Raw genomic sequence first — 16,269 nt, forward strand, 5'->3', positions numbered from 1 at the left:
TTTCAGCAATTTTGCATATTTTATTCTTGGAATCTCTTGTTTGTGCAGGTCTCCAAAGATCATACATATATTAATATATTAGCTATGTTTTCTTTATGTTTACACATTCTACTAAAGTTCCCTTTGAGACGCATGATACTGTTTGCTAGGCAGTAGCACTCTCATTAATACCGGAAAGAAGAGGAGTCTGCAGTTTGAATACCACATTTATTTATCCAAAACTTTGCAGATGTGCCTTTTGAACCATTGACTGAATTACCTTGAGAACTGTAGGCAAGAACACAAAGGTTGAAGAGTAATTACAGCAGGGTACCTATATACTACTATAGGTAAGCAATGCTGATGGAATTCAGAAAAAAAGCTTACAACTTTTATTTCATACTAAGACACACATATATGGTAATTATTACCATTATAATTTCCATTCTTTCACCTTAGAAACTAGACTCATCCTGCATTGTTTGTGTCTGTGGTAGTTTTGGCCTCAGTTGAATGCATTAAACATACCATTTGGAATACATAGTTGATAGTACACATGGTGCTCATATTGAACACTGAACAAACCGCAACTGCTACTTAGAATTTTTCATGTGGCCACTGGCCATTCACCACAGGAACTGGAGCCTGCTGTGTTTAAACAAACACAAAAGTTGAAACTCTCTCATTGACTTACATTTGTTTTATTTTGGTTTGTTATTCAACTGGGTTTTCATGTGGACAAACCACATGAATTTTAAACGACAAATGCTGTTGTGCAAAGAAGCCGTAAATGTTGTCTAATGATGACCTATTCATTTTCAGACTTCAACTATTTTACATACTGCTGTATGTTTAAAAAAATGTGTACAAGATTAAAAATAGTAAAAAGTCATAATAACACCCATTGATCTCAAAATTCACTAGCTCCTGTGGGACTGTTAAAATGGTTCTAATAGAGGTTATAAATGGTAAGGGAACTTAGCTATTGTTTAACCTTTGGTGTTATTTAAAATCCTTAAAAGACCAAAACAATGTTTTCATATGTAATTGTGGCTAACACATGTAAAAATATCCAATAATACATTGATCTATGCTTAAGGAGGAAGGGGTAAATCTCCCTCTAACAGTGCTTTAAGTCATACAGTGGTTTGTTCTGATCACTTTAGACCTGTCCCAACTAATTTAGATTTACTCTGTTCCCATTTAATACGAGTATCTGCTATCTGCTATAATAACTGAACTGCTTTAAGGGACGTAAGGTTTGTGTCTTTGACGTTGACGAACAGCAGTTGTGCTGCAGACTGCTTAAACTGTCCTAATTAAAACTGAGGGCATCCATGTGAATAAGTCATTTTATTTGTATCCCTTTTTGCTTCGCAGATACAGATGTAAAATTTGTTAGTGTTCGTTACCTTTAAATAAACGGGATAGAGAACTGAAAAGAGGTAAAAAGCCAGATACGCCTAGTATCATACCAATTATCCAAGTAACAAAATGAAAAACACAGCATCTGCATCGGAATTTTGACATTAGTGAAGAGGAACCACCAAATGTCATGATTAGCTGCCATTAGACAAAAAGATATAGCTTGTAAGCCTCTTGCATACATAACATTGGGGGCATACAGACCTCCCATCTACTTGCTGACTGGTCTTGTTCATAGAAACCAACAGGTTTGATACAACCCTCAACCAATGTGGCTATCTAGAGCAAATCACAGCATCCTCCTGGATTACTTGCATGAGCTACACATTTGCATTCAGCATCCATCTCCTGGGAGTGAAATGTTTTGTAATAAATACAAAGCACAGTCAATAATAACAATGCACAATTACAATTTGTCATCCTCTGCACAAGTTTGGTCATAGCTGACTGTTTGCTTGGAGTTCAGATTGGAAATCGTCACTGTAGGAACTGTGTTACTGTTAGCGATTGACACAGTTATGGAGTTATTTGTATCATGTATGTGAGAAGATGAGGAGAATGCCGTTTCTGATGAGGGCAATAAATTGTCTTTGGAATTAGTTTGCTCACTGCAGTTTTCAGCAGAAACATCTGGACAAGGCGGCACAGTCTCCAGAAGCTCTGTGGCATTGTCCTGGCATGTTGTGTGGCAATGATCACATTGGTCATCTGTTTGTATTTTCAAGAAGTCAGGTAGAACAAGGTTCTGTTTACACAGCAGTCCACGCTGGTCATCTGCCCGGCTGCTCTGGACTCTGTTAAGCATTTCTACCAATCCTAGGAGAAAAAAAAATACCAGGAACATGTCAAAATTCAGTTTGCGTTGGCAAAGGTTTAGTAGTATTATTTCCTCAGTTATTCTGACAACCAACGGCAGGTATGGTAGTGCATTCCATCTTCTTCTATACCATACCCAAAAGGTTTTTGTCTAAAGTTCTCATGTAATCATCATACAATATGCTACTCTGCAGGGTAATAATATTGTACGTACCTTCAATGTCATAGTTACGCGGATATGCTTTGTGTTTGGCTTGTGGACCTCTGCTAGGTCTGTTCACTAGGGAGATGTGATTCACATTGATAGACTTTGCTTGTGCCTGATGCTGATGGTCTGACTTAGGCATATCTAGTTCTCTAGGTTTTTCATTTGCAGTTTCTTTCTGTGTGAAGAGGAATGGTAAGTTGACTTGATTTGTAGTATACTATCAAAGACCACTATCTAAATGGGTCTCTACTGAACAGGTTTGCTGATTTTATTTGCAATTTTTCTGCATATTACCTGTTGATTTCTATTGTTAGGGTATACATTTCAACCATATATTTACCACTTTTCCCTATCTTCTTTCTGGATATTCAAAATAAGCAGTAATGTGAAAAACACTTTATTTTCAAATGGGATCAAGCTACAACAAATAGTCTGTTGCCAAGTGCTATACAGTCATGGCCAAAAGTTTTGAGAATGACACAAGTATTGGTTTTCACAAAGTTTGCTGCTTCAGTATTTTAGACCTTTTTGTCAGATGTTGCTATGGTATACTGAAGTAAAATTACAAGCATTTCATAAGTATCAAAGGCTTTTATTGACAATTACATTAAGTTTATGCAAAGAGTCAATATTTGCAGTGTTGACCCTTCTTTTTGAAGACTTCTGCAATTCACCCTGGCATGCTGTCAGGGCTGGTGTTAGGGTCCACGGCGCCCTAGGCATTTTTAAAAAAGCAGCGCCCCCCCCCCCACCCGCAAAAGTCTTACTAGCAGCAATAACCTTGCCTGTGAAGCCCTTTTTGTGCAAAGCAATGATGACTGCATGTTTTTCCTTGCCGATAGCCTTGGTTAACAGAGGAAGAACAATTATTTTAAGCACCACCCTCCTTTTAAAGCTTCCAGTCTGTTATTCTAACTCAATCAGCATTACAGTGTGATCTCCAGCCTTGTCCACGTCAACACTCTTACCTGTGTTAACGAAAAAAATCACTAACCTGTTGTCAGCTGGTTCTTTTGTGGCATGGCTGAAATGCAGTGGAAATGTTATTTTTGGGATAAAGTTTATTGTCATGGCAAAGAGGGATTGCAGTTTATTTGATCAATCTTCATGACATTCTGGAGTATATGCAAAATGCCATCATAAAAACTGAGGCAGCAGATTTTGTGAAAAATAATATTTGTGTCATTCTCAAAACTTTTGGCATTGACTGTACATGTGTAGCATGCTGGAAGTGGTGTCAAATTGTTAAATTATAAAATAACAAGTTATATAAATTACAAATCTAATGGTATTGTTCACAAAAATTGGTGTATTTGCAAAGTGCAAATAAAAGAAAAATGTTGTCCGGCGCTCAGAAACAAACAGAATTTAAAAATCACTGTGTCAGCATAAACATAAAGGAGAATTTTGTGCACAATATAGCTATATTGGGGTTAAGCTCACCTGCCGGACGTCAAGGCACCTCCTATAGGTGAGTCCCTAAGCTAGTGATACAAATTTACATTCAGGGTGTTCAGTGGTCAACTCCCAAAAAAACTAGAAAATAGTGAAAGAAAAAAAGAAAAAAAGGGCGCTTCTTTAAATTAATTTTTTTTCTTTCACTATTTTCTAGTTTTTTGGGAGATGACCACTCCCTACAAAGGTGCTGCAGGCTTTATAAGATGGAGGTTCAGGGGAAGGTTTTAAATGGAACACCCTGAATGTAAATTTGTATCACTAGCTTAGGGACTCACCTACAGGAGATGCCTTGATGCTGGCAGGTGAGCTTAACCCCAATATAGCTATATTGTGCACAAAATTCTCCTTTATGTTTATGCTGACACAGTGATTTTTAAATTCTGTTTGTTTCTGAGCGCCGGACAACATTTTTCTTTTATTTGCACTTGCACATTGGTCCTATTTGTCCTTGGCTGCCGTTTCAAATGTATTTGCAAAGAGGACAAAAATCATGGCTCATGAAAAACTAATTTAAAACTGATATATACCACTAAGCACAACAATGCCAAAAAAGTGTTTGCTCTGGATGATGACGGATTGTGGCAGTTCTGTATGCATAATGATCTAGTGACAATTACGTACTAGTCTAAGTGGCAAACTAACAAAAAATTGTGTTTTGTTATGAATACAAGACATTCAAATAAACACCAAGGGGTGGAGAATATTAAGGTGTTGTCAAATCTGCAAAACAGCACAGTGCTTTTTTACCACATAAAAGGCCTTCATTTTTAAAGCACGTAGAAGGTAAAATAAATCACTACATAAAATGGGATATCATTTGCCCATTTGAGACACAAGATAAACCACATGCACAGCACATCGCAATCAGACCAAAGCATTTAAAAGTACAAAAGCAATACATATGACATGTAAACTAAAGGCAGCCCTGCCCCGGAGACCTTACTTGAGATGTACAAGCAGCCGTACAATGGAAGAAATAAGAAAAGTTTGATTTAATGAGGGAAAGAGGTGATGTACAATTGGGGTAATAGGCAGTGACTTATGTTTTTACTTTTGTACCCCATCCACTGGAGAAGAGCAGCAAACAAGGCTTTTTTAAAATAACATCTTTTTTGAAACATTGAATGACAGATACCATGTGATTTCATAACAGGTTTAATTGCTAATCAATTATAGGCTTGTACAATGACTAGGCTACACAGCCACACCTCTACCGTTGTTTTATTTCCTAAGTGCATGTGTTAAAGTAAAAAGGCTATTGTTTGAAATCCATGCTTCCTGAACACTAATGCACTGGTTATTGTTTATCTATATAAAAGTATGAGTAGAAAGGTGTCATGAGTCACACTTCAGTTAAGAGGCTCACAATACATTACCTTAGTTTGTGGTTCAGCTCTACTTCCTCCAGTGCTTGTAATATCTTTCATATCTGCATGTTAGAAGAAAAATGGATTATCTGGTAGGTTTTCAATAGCAGCGATTAACCTAAATAATGTATATAGTAATTCTTGTGCAGTTGATATATGCTGGCTGGTTGCAGCTATAGGCTAAAAAAAAAAACCCTAATTTTTATAATGCACAAGTGATGGTAATAAATGTTTACATGTCTGTAAATAATATCTGTATAAACAGTGAGTTCAGATATAATTTCTTAGAATAGGATAGTTCTAATATAATCATTTTTTTGTAAGACAATGTGTATATTGTTAGAAATAATATGTACAGTTGATTATATATTACTGTGTAATATGAATATATATGGAATAATGCACCACTGACAGTAAATTATTATGGATATTAGACGTCAGCTATGCCTGATGCCTTTATATGGTCAGAGAACTCCTTTCTGACTGCTAATATACTTATAATTTATAAATGGTTTACATTACCCCATATATAGTTATATTCAATAGCATTGTACTGTTCATTTTACACATCTGCTTTAGTAAGGTTTTGTTTCGGTTCCAGTCACTGACTGTAAATTCGAAGGAGAAAATGAACTTCTCTATCGCCGTTTACTTATGGGATCTTACCAGTAAGGGTTTGCAGAACAAGGGTCTGACCTGCCACTTGATTCACAGAGTTGCATTGGTCTACAGCATGTGACTCACCCATCTGTTTAAAAAGAAAATATGTTACAAAAACTTAGATACACAACTCTGCTTAGATCTGATTTCTGATTAAATTATCACACAAAGAAGTTGTAGATGTGTGAACAAGACAACTTGTTAACTGAACCCTTTACATTTTGCCCTAAAGGGGTCATTTGAAATAGACAACACATTAAAAATATTATCTAAATAGGTTAAATTGGCTAACATCTGGCAGACAGATAGGAATTGCCCATTGTTTTGGAGTGTGGGCCTCAAACATCCAACAACCTTGATCAAAATCCATTAGCTTTTGACCAGTGCACTTATTGTGCCCTTTGTGATCCTGCCAGCCTGTAAAACTCTAATGACCAGGTCAGCCAATGTGTGGGCAGCTTAAAGTGGGCAAGCCCTCAGATGGGGTCACATTGAACTTGGGAGTTAATTATTTTACACTAATTAATTCTTCAAATCGCTCTTTTTTTTGTAATTAGGGAGATTCACGTATATATCTATCTCCAACCATTCTGCATAACATAATATATATAATTATAGGAGCTTGAGATTCATTATATGGTTTGACCCTCTTTTACAGCAATTAAACACAGATTTCCAATGAATGCTGCCACAGGTATACTTAGCATTAAAAACATAGTTATTTGGACAGTCCTAAATATATAATACAGTAGCGCTTGAGTGAACAGAGTAAACTTTTCCATAGATTAAAATATATGGCAGAGACATATTTTACTGGCTAATTATTATATATAATGATCCATGATTAATACAGCAGTATATTAAGAAGTCTAATATTATCTTAATTTTAATATCAAATGTATTCTATGTGTAAGTTCTAACACATGGCTTCTCAGTGAGGTATTTGGTGTGACTAGAATTCTGACTTTTCAGCAAATTAAATTTGACAAGTAACCAAGCTGCATGGACAGAAACTACAGAGAACAGCTAAACACATTTGTAAGTGGACAGATGTGATGTACAGCTACAACTTTACTTATCAGATTTATAGACACATACCCTGTAATATCTATTAAAAGCTTATTTGTAGAAAATATAAAATATTATTTGACATTATTTGAAATTTATTGAGGAATGTGCTCATTCTGGGCCTGATTCATCAAGGAACGCAAAGTAAATGCAATTTGCCGTATGCAGACAGACTCAACACACTGCAGGATACGCACAATGCATATGTGCAATATAAAGTCCTATCAGAAGGCACAGAAAAAAAACTTAAATACATTAACACCTGTTAATACTATAATCATTAATAAAAATACTAATTTATATATTTTTTTCTTTATTTTTTTACCATGAAATACATACATCAGGATCTTATTAATGCCTTGTGTACATAAAACACAGTTTTACAGTTGCTCTTAATTACAAAAACATGGCCTGGCATACATACGTGACTGTCATCATTATCAGTCTGCACTTACACCTGCCCTGTAGCTGGTGCAAGAGATACAGCTTAAAATCACATACCTGAGAGCTGCCCAGAGCTTGAATTGCACAAACGTGCGTGTGCACAACCTTTAAAGTTGTGTCTGATTGGTGTATAAATAAATATTAATATATTTCTGGTCCATGATGTAGCTACAGATCCAACATGCACTTCACAGCTCTAAACACAAACATCACCACCTCACACATATGCAACTCCACAAAACACTCCTTAAGCCTGAAGACATCGGAGCTATATGCCTTCCTCTTCACAATGGCCCACTATCAAAACGTGTATAAAGAGTCTCACATTCTAGAGTGTGCAATACAAATAAAGCACAGCATTAGCAGTTCATAGTCTATACCAGGGGTAGGCAACCTGCGGCTCTCCAGGTGTTGTGAAACTATAAACCCCAGCATGCCTTGCCACCTATCTATTGGCAAAGCATGCTGGGACTTGTAGTTTCTCAACACCTGGAGAGCCACAGGTTGCCTACCCCTGGTATATACAAACCCTCCCCTGTCTTCTCACCAACCCACATATTCAGCAGTCATATGTCTTACACCTCAAACTACCCAGTAACTATCATTAAGCAAGCAACATATACACAATGAATATAAAATGCCCCCTACATACAGATACACATGTCAAAGAGGGCACAAGGTTTAATTTATGTATTTCAAAATGTTTTGTATTGTTTATGCACCTCCTAGCACCCACCCATTCACCAACAAGGAGCATGTCCAATATGTTAAATATATGGTCAGCATAATCAGCCCCCGACTGCTCTCTCCACTACTTGTCATCACTCTTATTATAATGCAATCATATGTCACTCCAGCGACTGCCTGTCTCATGCACATCAGCCCTCCTGGTGCTTCTTCCTCACCGAGAGAGCTGGCAAAAAGAAGAGGGACAGAGGGACCATAATGCAGCCCACATATGCTTTATAGCAAATGTGTTTTATTTGAGAAGCTGTAAAAAGAAATGTCCTTTAAAATCTCCTTTAAGTTTGAATTTATTTTTGCTTTATTCGTTTTTCTTTTGTTCACCTGACATTAAATGAGGTGCACATACACAACAATGAAGTCATAACCATGGCTAGACATTGACACACGTCGTATCAGGACCGATGGAGACATCATTCCTGTATTAGCAAGTCTTATGACAGTAAAGTCTTGTACGCGGTTGATGAAACTTAAAAATTAAGGCGACCTAAATATACCGCTGGTCCTAATCATGTTTGAGGAGGATGTTAATTTTTTTCCAAGGCCAATAATGGGCAGAGCCTTACTGGCGCTTTATATTCAGACATAATCAAACCTTCTTAAAGCAAAAGCCCTGCATTATGTTTTCAATAACAGTTATATGTAAACAAACCTCAAACAAGCTTCACCACAATGATTTTCTTCATAAGGTTCACATAAAGAAGGAGACTTATAATACTGACCATACTACATATTATCTGCCATACATCTCTTTGATTTGATGTGATTGTTTGGAGTATTTTATCTCAATGGTAATCGTATTCCCGATAATCTAGAGTGTGCATCTGCATTTACATGGCATTCTGAATTTCATAGACACGCTTTTATACACGGACATGTTTAAAATAAGGTAAAGACACGTTGAAAAGATTTTAGGTGAAATCACAAAATGAATGGTAGTCAAGATCAAAAAAAGTATGTCAAACAAAAAGTGACTTGTGTTCTGAGTTTGTTTCAAAAGCAGTGAAAGTCATGCAGATGTTTCCTGCAGGAGAAACATAAGCATTGTAATTAATGTAACTGTAATTAATGTAACAAGATAGTGACTTTAAAGGTAATCTATGAAAGTACAAAACATGTTGCCGTGCAGAGCTGTATTACTTGCAAAAGTAATTGCGCCCTACTTCTCGATTTTGGGAACTGCGCTTGGACAATCAGTAAAACTTGGGTTTCATTCCAGAGGGGGAGAAAAATGCTTTGTGGATCCCCCCCTCAATGTGTCTTCTCCATTCCTTCAGTCACATTTATTACTAATCTCATTAGCATTACAAGGCACTTTTGTGCACTTAGTCCAAACTCAGCAAGGAACACCCCCAATGTGCGCACTTCCACCTATCAAAAGATGCTACATTTTACACCTTTCAAACACCGCCATCTTTGCCCACAAATGCACGCACTGTAAAACTTGCCTTCTAAAAACGTTTAAGCAAAAATGCATGCATTCATGCAAACAGTGGCATATTTTGCACCTGTCTCTCTCTAGAGCTCTGCATGTCATAGTTCTATTCTAACAACCTCCTCATAAACACAGATCAGATACTATGCAAAATAAGTTTGCAAGTAGCAAATAAGACTATTTAAAACCTGAATTTATTTTCACACCTTATTTCTAGAACAACTGCATTTGTTAAAAGAGCTCCACCCAGCTAATAAACCAACAGAACACCATCTATTAGTCCACATACCCAGTGGAGCGTTTTTTAATTGCATCTTACAAGTATTTTTTTTACATTTCTAAAGTGCATTTATACAAGCATGACACTAGAAACCATTGTTTCTAGTGTTTCTTTTACCACTGGTGTTTTTTTTATTGTGGTACAGTTTCTCCAGGAAGCCTACAATGATATAAAATACGCTAGTAAAAATATAAGTAAAACTACATATTATATATGCATTTTTACTCATGTTTTTAATAGATACATGGAAAACTCCATTGGGTATGTGGGTTTATATTGATTGCTATGATCGTACAAGAGCAATATCGCACACCTTTATATAAAGCACTCTGCTACATAATTATAATGACCTAACTTGTGATCAACATTGGGCAGGTCAACAAATACTTAATTTAGCCAATCACTTGTTTCAGCTTTCATCAGGAACACTAATGACATATGGTGAATCTTAATGTATCCAACATAAGCCAATATACATGCAGCCTTCAGGATCACCCTATTTTTCTCCCCTAATTATTAACTTGTATAACATCTGTACAAGGATTTGCATCACCAAATGAAGGGGACTGGTTGATTTATTTTGGGAAAACAATTGCTAAGAAAAAGAAAACTGCTTAGATTCCAAGCACATTGATCAAATATTGCATAAGGATAGACGGAAACAAACATAGACATAATAAATCACAATGTAAGCATCATACAAGCATTACCAAGAACACAAAACAATAGAACTAGATGTCCAAACATGTATCACCCAGCGTCCTGCACATATCAGACCATTTGTTGCATGGTTGAGAATTCAGTTATCAAAATTAAGGGTGATCAAATTACTCTGTTCCAGGACACATTTGCAGATCCGTAGTGCATGTATAGCCATTTATATTACGCCTGTTGTTTTGTACAAGCCCATCTTTCAGAATATGACCATGGTGTTACACAATGGACGGTTTATCAGATAAATTCAGTAAGATCCAAAACAGACTGCATGACATTTCATTGTCTACCATTAATATCTTTCATTTGTAGATGTTGTTAATGAAAAGTATCAAAACATCTAACAGTATCATTGTCATCGTATTGCAGGTGACAAACTCATTATGATTGGCCCTCACAGTAGTCTTATAGGGCTGCAAAGGATCTTCTTAGGATAAACCATTGCAATGAACCACATAGGCTGTTCATTAGAGTTTCTGGCACAATCAAGTATGAAAGAACAATTTTACACTGAGTTTCAGATATTGTACTGGATTGTCCTGATATTGTCCTGTATGAATGTCCTTTTAAGTATTTAGGATGATAGCTATTCAGATGCAACAATTTATTGGTAGCTGTAACTTTGTGATACACAGTCATTTGTAATGAACTGCACAGAGATTGCACAATGTTAAGATCCAAAAAGGCAATCTCCCTCTCCTGTACCTCACTTGTCAATTTCAAGTTAATAGAGTTCGAATTCAAATAAGGAGCAAATTCCCTAAAAATATTTTGAGACCATCCCACAATACCAGGATATCATAATAATTATGTCACAGCCTCAAAAGATAGTTGGCTGTGAATTTTATTTCTCAGCTCACCAAGCCCACGGATACATTTTCATACATTTTGGCACACAAACTGCTTGTTGCAGTATCCTGTAACCAAACTGAAACCAATTGTGTCTAAGTACAATATAGAGGCGAAAAGCAACAGAATCAATTTGACCTCTAGTCCCAATAGGAAGAATAGATAAAAAGTCTGAAAAGAGTATCCAAATGTCAAAAGAGTATACAATTATTGTCTGGCACAAGCGATCTCCCTGGAGGAATAATTTTATTTTCTGGATTTCTGGGAGACAGCAAAATATAGCTATCATGGGATTATATGCTTAAAAATCTAACTCCTTCTTGGAGATCATTTTATCAGTCATTGCCAATTGAAACTGCACTATTGGGTCTTTATCAAGAATAGGTTAACAGTCACAGTCAGCGAGAAACTTCAAGGCAATTCTTTTGTACTGATATTTATTTATTATCATGATAATACCACCTTTACCTGAAGACTTAATTTTGATGGATTTTTTATGGATGATTACTCAGGGACGTTACAGTTTTGCCAAGACATCCCCAATCCCTGCTGACAGCATTCACAAGTCACCACTCGGGGCATTAGATGTATTAGAAAGTTTAAATTCGTTAAAAGGTCAATCATCCTAGAGTTAGCTCTCCCTGTTCTACAACCATCCAAATAGCTGGATTTTTTACATTAAATAAAATCCAGCCTTACATCTGCACTTGCTTGAAATTGTCAGATTTCTCTTCTTGTATAGTTTAAAGATCTGATATAAGCCACATGAAAGGCTTCTAAGTTATTTTATGAGTAATAACAATTGTGAGTCCCGTTCTCAAATGCAAGTAATTTAGCATGGTCACTGACATTATGCATAGCAGTTTCCAGCTTATGTTACTATGTTACACCATATCCCCTAAAGGTAATGCATGGTTGTCAAGGTCAATCATTAGTGAAAATTGATCTTTTGGACTAAACCATCAGTAAATGCATACATTGCAACAGTGTCGGACTGGGGCATGAAGGGCCCACCGGAGGACTGCAACACTAGGGGCCCACCAGAGGGGGTGTGGTCAGTCATCATAGAGGCGGGACCAGACACTAGAGGGGGAGTGGTCAGTCCACGAAGGACAGCTAGCACCATAGTGTTGTATATAAAGAATGTAGGGTGTGTATAAAGAATACACAGTGTTGACCTGCCCCTTAGTTTGGGCAGAACAGTCATTAAAAATCAGGATTGTCCCACTAGACCAGGATTGGCTAACCTGTGACACTCCAGGTGTTGTGAAACTACAAGCCCCAGCATGCTTTGCCAATATATGGCAGCTTATTGCTGTAAGGGTATGCTGGGACTTGTAGTTTCACAACATCTGGAGTACCACAGGTTAGCCAAGCCTGCACTAGACTCAGAACAATTGACAGACTGTCCTACCTGTTGTTGTCCCTTTTACCACCTGTGGCTGCTGGTTTCTTTAGTTGCTGCTTGTCTGGATCCTGGAATGTTGAGGGCTCTATTTGGAAAAAATAAAGGGGACATTTAGAAACGCCAACCATCCCTGCCAATAAACAGCACCCACATTTAATAATTAGGCCTCTCTCCAGCCTCAACATTAAAGTAATAGTGCTCACATGTGATAAATAAACCTATTACCCTCCCTCCAAACAGCCCCAGCAATAAATTAATAGCATTTAAGTTTAAAACATCCATTTACCACGACCATTCATAGCATTAAATAATTAATATTCACATTTAATAGATAGCCCTCCTCCCTACACTCTGCCACACAGTAATGCCCCAATATTATGCCACACAGTAGTGCCCCAATATTATGCCACACAGTAGTGCCCCAATATTATGCCACACAGTAATGCCCCAATATTATGCCACACAGTAGTGCCCCAATGGTATGCCACACAGTAGTGCCCCAATGGTATGCCACACAGTAGTGCCCCAATATTATGCCACACAGTAATGCCCCAATATTATGCCACACAGTAGTGCCCCAATGGTATGCCACACAGTAGTGCCCCATTATTATGCCACACAGTAGTGCCCCAATATTATGCCACACAGTAATGCCCCAATATTATGCCACACAGTAGTGCCCCAATATTATGCCACACAGTAGTGCCCCAATATTATGCCACACAGTAGTGCCCCAATGGTATGCCACACAGTAGTGCCCCAATGGTATGCCACGCAAGTGTCCTCAATTCACACACACACACACATTATATATGGGACTTCTCTGCCGTTTTGTGTTTAAAAAAAAAACAAAAACCAGGCTGTCTGGCAATGACTGTCTTACCTGTGAGATACTCCGGCATGCTGCTCCTCTGGGCGGCCGCAACAGGCAAACAACTCCTCTGCACCTGCTGAAGTGTAAAACACACTACCGCGCAGGTGCAGAGAGTCCAGACACAGCTCTCTGCACCTGTGCGGTAGTGTGTTTGTTACACTGCCGCCGCAGATGTCCGGGACCATCAATTAGGTGCTCTCTGCAAGCTCCGCCCCAACGTCGGAGGGGGGCGGGGCGTAATCGCACCCGGGCCTACCGGTGTATAGCCTGGCTGGCCGGCAGGCCAGTCCGAGGCTGCATTGCAGTACTGAAAAGCATGCATTGCCATGTATTTGGAGTTGTTTTATGCAATTATTCCTTCAAATGAAATGTCTTGATTTTTCTAATAGCATTGTCTGCAGTGTTTTCTAAACAAGGCTTCACATATTCATATGACAGAGCAGAAGCATTAACTTGATCAGCCTCGGACTGGCCTGCCTGGCCTGCGGAGCTTGCAGAGAGCACAACTCTCTTTAGTGAAATAAAAATTATATTCGTAATGCACCATATATAATTAATTCTGTTCTATTTCACCTTTGTAATTGCGTCACAACCTGCAGCAGCTGTGAAAAGACAAAGACTATTTATGGAGAGTTGACGGGAGCCATAGGCCCATATTACTTGACAAATACCAAGACTTCTGTTAAATTCATGAACAGAATAATAAATCCACAGGTAGGTAAAGCAACATCATTGTGCTCCACAAAGAAGAAATAGGAAAATGTCACTAAAACTATTCATATATTTCAAATTACGCTTAATACATGTAAAACATTTAATAAGCAGACACAGAAAAAACATGTTTATATAGATTCTCACATAGGAAATGAATACGACTAAAGATGCTATACTATGTATAAATAACATAAGCTAAGATATGATGCAATATACAGTACAATAAAATCAACAGTGAACCTTAAATGGGTAGAATGGAAAATAATGAGAAAAATAAATGTCAGCATATATTCTTTGAGTGCTGAAATCATGAGTATGTGAACAATATGAAAATGTACAAAAAAAAAGAGCATCCCACAAGCACTTGTACAGATAAGCCTTTGAATGTCCCATTATTAATGTCCTGTCCGACATTCCCCATTCTAGGTCCTGTGAGACCCCAGCTGAGACCCCAGCCTGGATGCCCTGTATGCAGACTCAATCCATCCAATCGCATACAACAGATTAGAATAGAAGCTTTCTATTTTGCTCTGTTGAATCCAATTGACTGCTCCTTTGCTGTGAAATGCAGTTGCTGCATTCAGGTACTTGTTATGTACAGTTTTTGGCTTTAAGGTACCCCCCTTATATTTTACATAGGGGCAGAACTAAATGAAGGGTGAGTGTCCAAAATGGTCCCTCACTTTTATGCAGTCAAACATACAGTTTTTTGGACAACTAATTTGGTTATTATAAACCATAACCCTTGCCTGTCTAAAACAACCAGTAATCCTCATCAACATGTAAGGGATTTGGCATAAGAGAAGGAATTCAGTTGTCAGAGTGAAAGAAATTGGAACAATCCAAAATCAGTGCAGCCAGAAGTGGAGCACAGTTAAACAAGAAAGAGGCAATACACTGGTAGTCAAGCAGAAATATAGTCAAGGACAAACTGGATCAATACACAGGTAACAACAGTGGAAGTAGCGAAGGCGAGATCAAAGGTACAATTCATAATAATTAGGCAGAAAAAAAGCAGCTGCGTACACTGAAACAAGGGAAACTTATTGAGTTATTATAAATCCCTGGGAATAGTAAGAATAAAGCTGGGTACACACTACAGAAAATTTCTCCCGATGTGTTATTTTAAACAATTTTATCAACGATTGATATAAAAACAAAACAGTCACAATGAGCATGCTGATTCATATGTACACACTATACACGTTTTACAAGATTTACCCTAAAATCTGTGCTCTTCATCTGTCATAACCATCTGCTGAAAAGATCATGATTCTGTAAACTCTATGGAGATCCTATTCCTGAGTGCATACACATTGCAGAATTGGAACAATATTGTTCCATCATTAAACAAGAATTTTAGTCCGGTTTAAAAATGAAATGAAACAATATGATGAGCTTTGGAACGACCATTGTTCATCGTTGCAGTGTACACGTGTAGTGTGTACCCAGTCTAACTGTCCAGAGGGAGACAACAAGGCAATGGACCAGCAACACGGAATCCAGAGTTTAAGACTGTGGCAGGTTCAGTTCACAAAATTTAATTTGTGTCCATTAGATGTTGATCTAGTCTGATGCAAAATCCTGTTGACCAATAATTATAATCTGACGGTGTTTGAGTTCATTGCCCAACAACACTAATTGGGTTCTAAATTGTGTACTGTGCATTGTGTAATACTGTTAAATGTGTACTCTGTTCACCCCCTATGTATGGTGCTGCAGACCTTTGGAGGCACATTATACATAAAAGATAATATCAATAATTCTACATGTTCTGTTTACGCAGCCTGAGCATTCAGTGAATCCTTGTAATTTGGCCACATGAC

General features: G+C 37.5%; 1 protein-coding gene across 4 annotated transcripts in view; it reads right to left on the reverse strand.

The window, feature by feature from the left end:
- Window positions 1–1,317: 1,317 nt before the first annotated feature.
- Window positions 1,318–16,269, reverse strand: part of RGS14 (regulator of G protein signaling 14) — a 90,783-nt gene continuing 75,831 nt past the window's right edge. For all 4 annotated transcript variants that reach the window (XM_075209192.1, XM_075209195.1, XM_075209191.1 and 1 more), the window contains 4 exons: window positions 5,920–6,001; window positions 5,263–5,315; window positions 2,435–2,603; window positions 1,318–2,220 (listed from right to left, as the gene is read on the reverse strand). In XM_075209192.1, the coding sequence (XP_075065293.1) occupies window positions 1,811–2,220; window positions 2,435–2,603; window positions 5,263–5,315; window positions 5,920–6,001 (714 nt within the window). In that variant the 3' untranslated portion in view covers window positions 1,318–1,810. The remainder of the gene's footprint in view (window positions 2,221–2,434; window positions 2,604–5,262; window positions 5,316–5,919; window positions 6,002–16,269) is intronic.

Source organism: Mixophyes fleayi, chromosome 4, assembly GCF_038048845.1.
Source record: "Mixophyes fleayi isolate aMixFle1 chromosome 4, aMixFle1.hap1, whole genome shotgun sequence".
NCBI classification, from domain to species: domain Eukaryota; kingdom Metazoa; phylum Chordata; class Amphibia; order Anura; family Limnodynastidae; genus Mixophyes; species Mixophyes fleayi.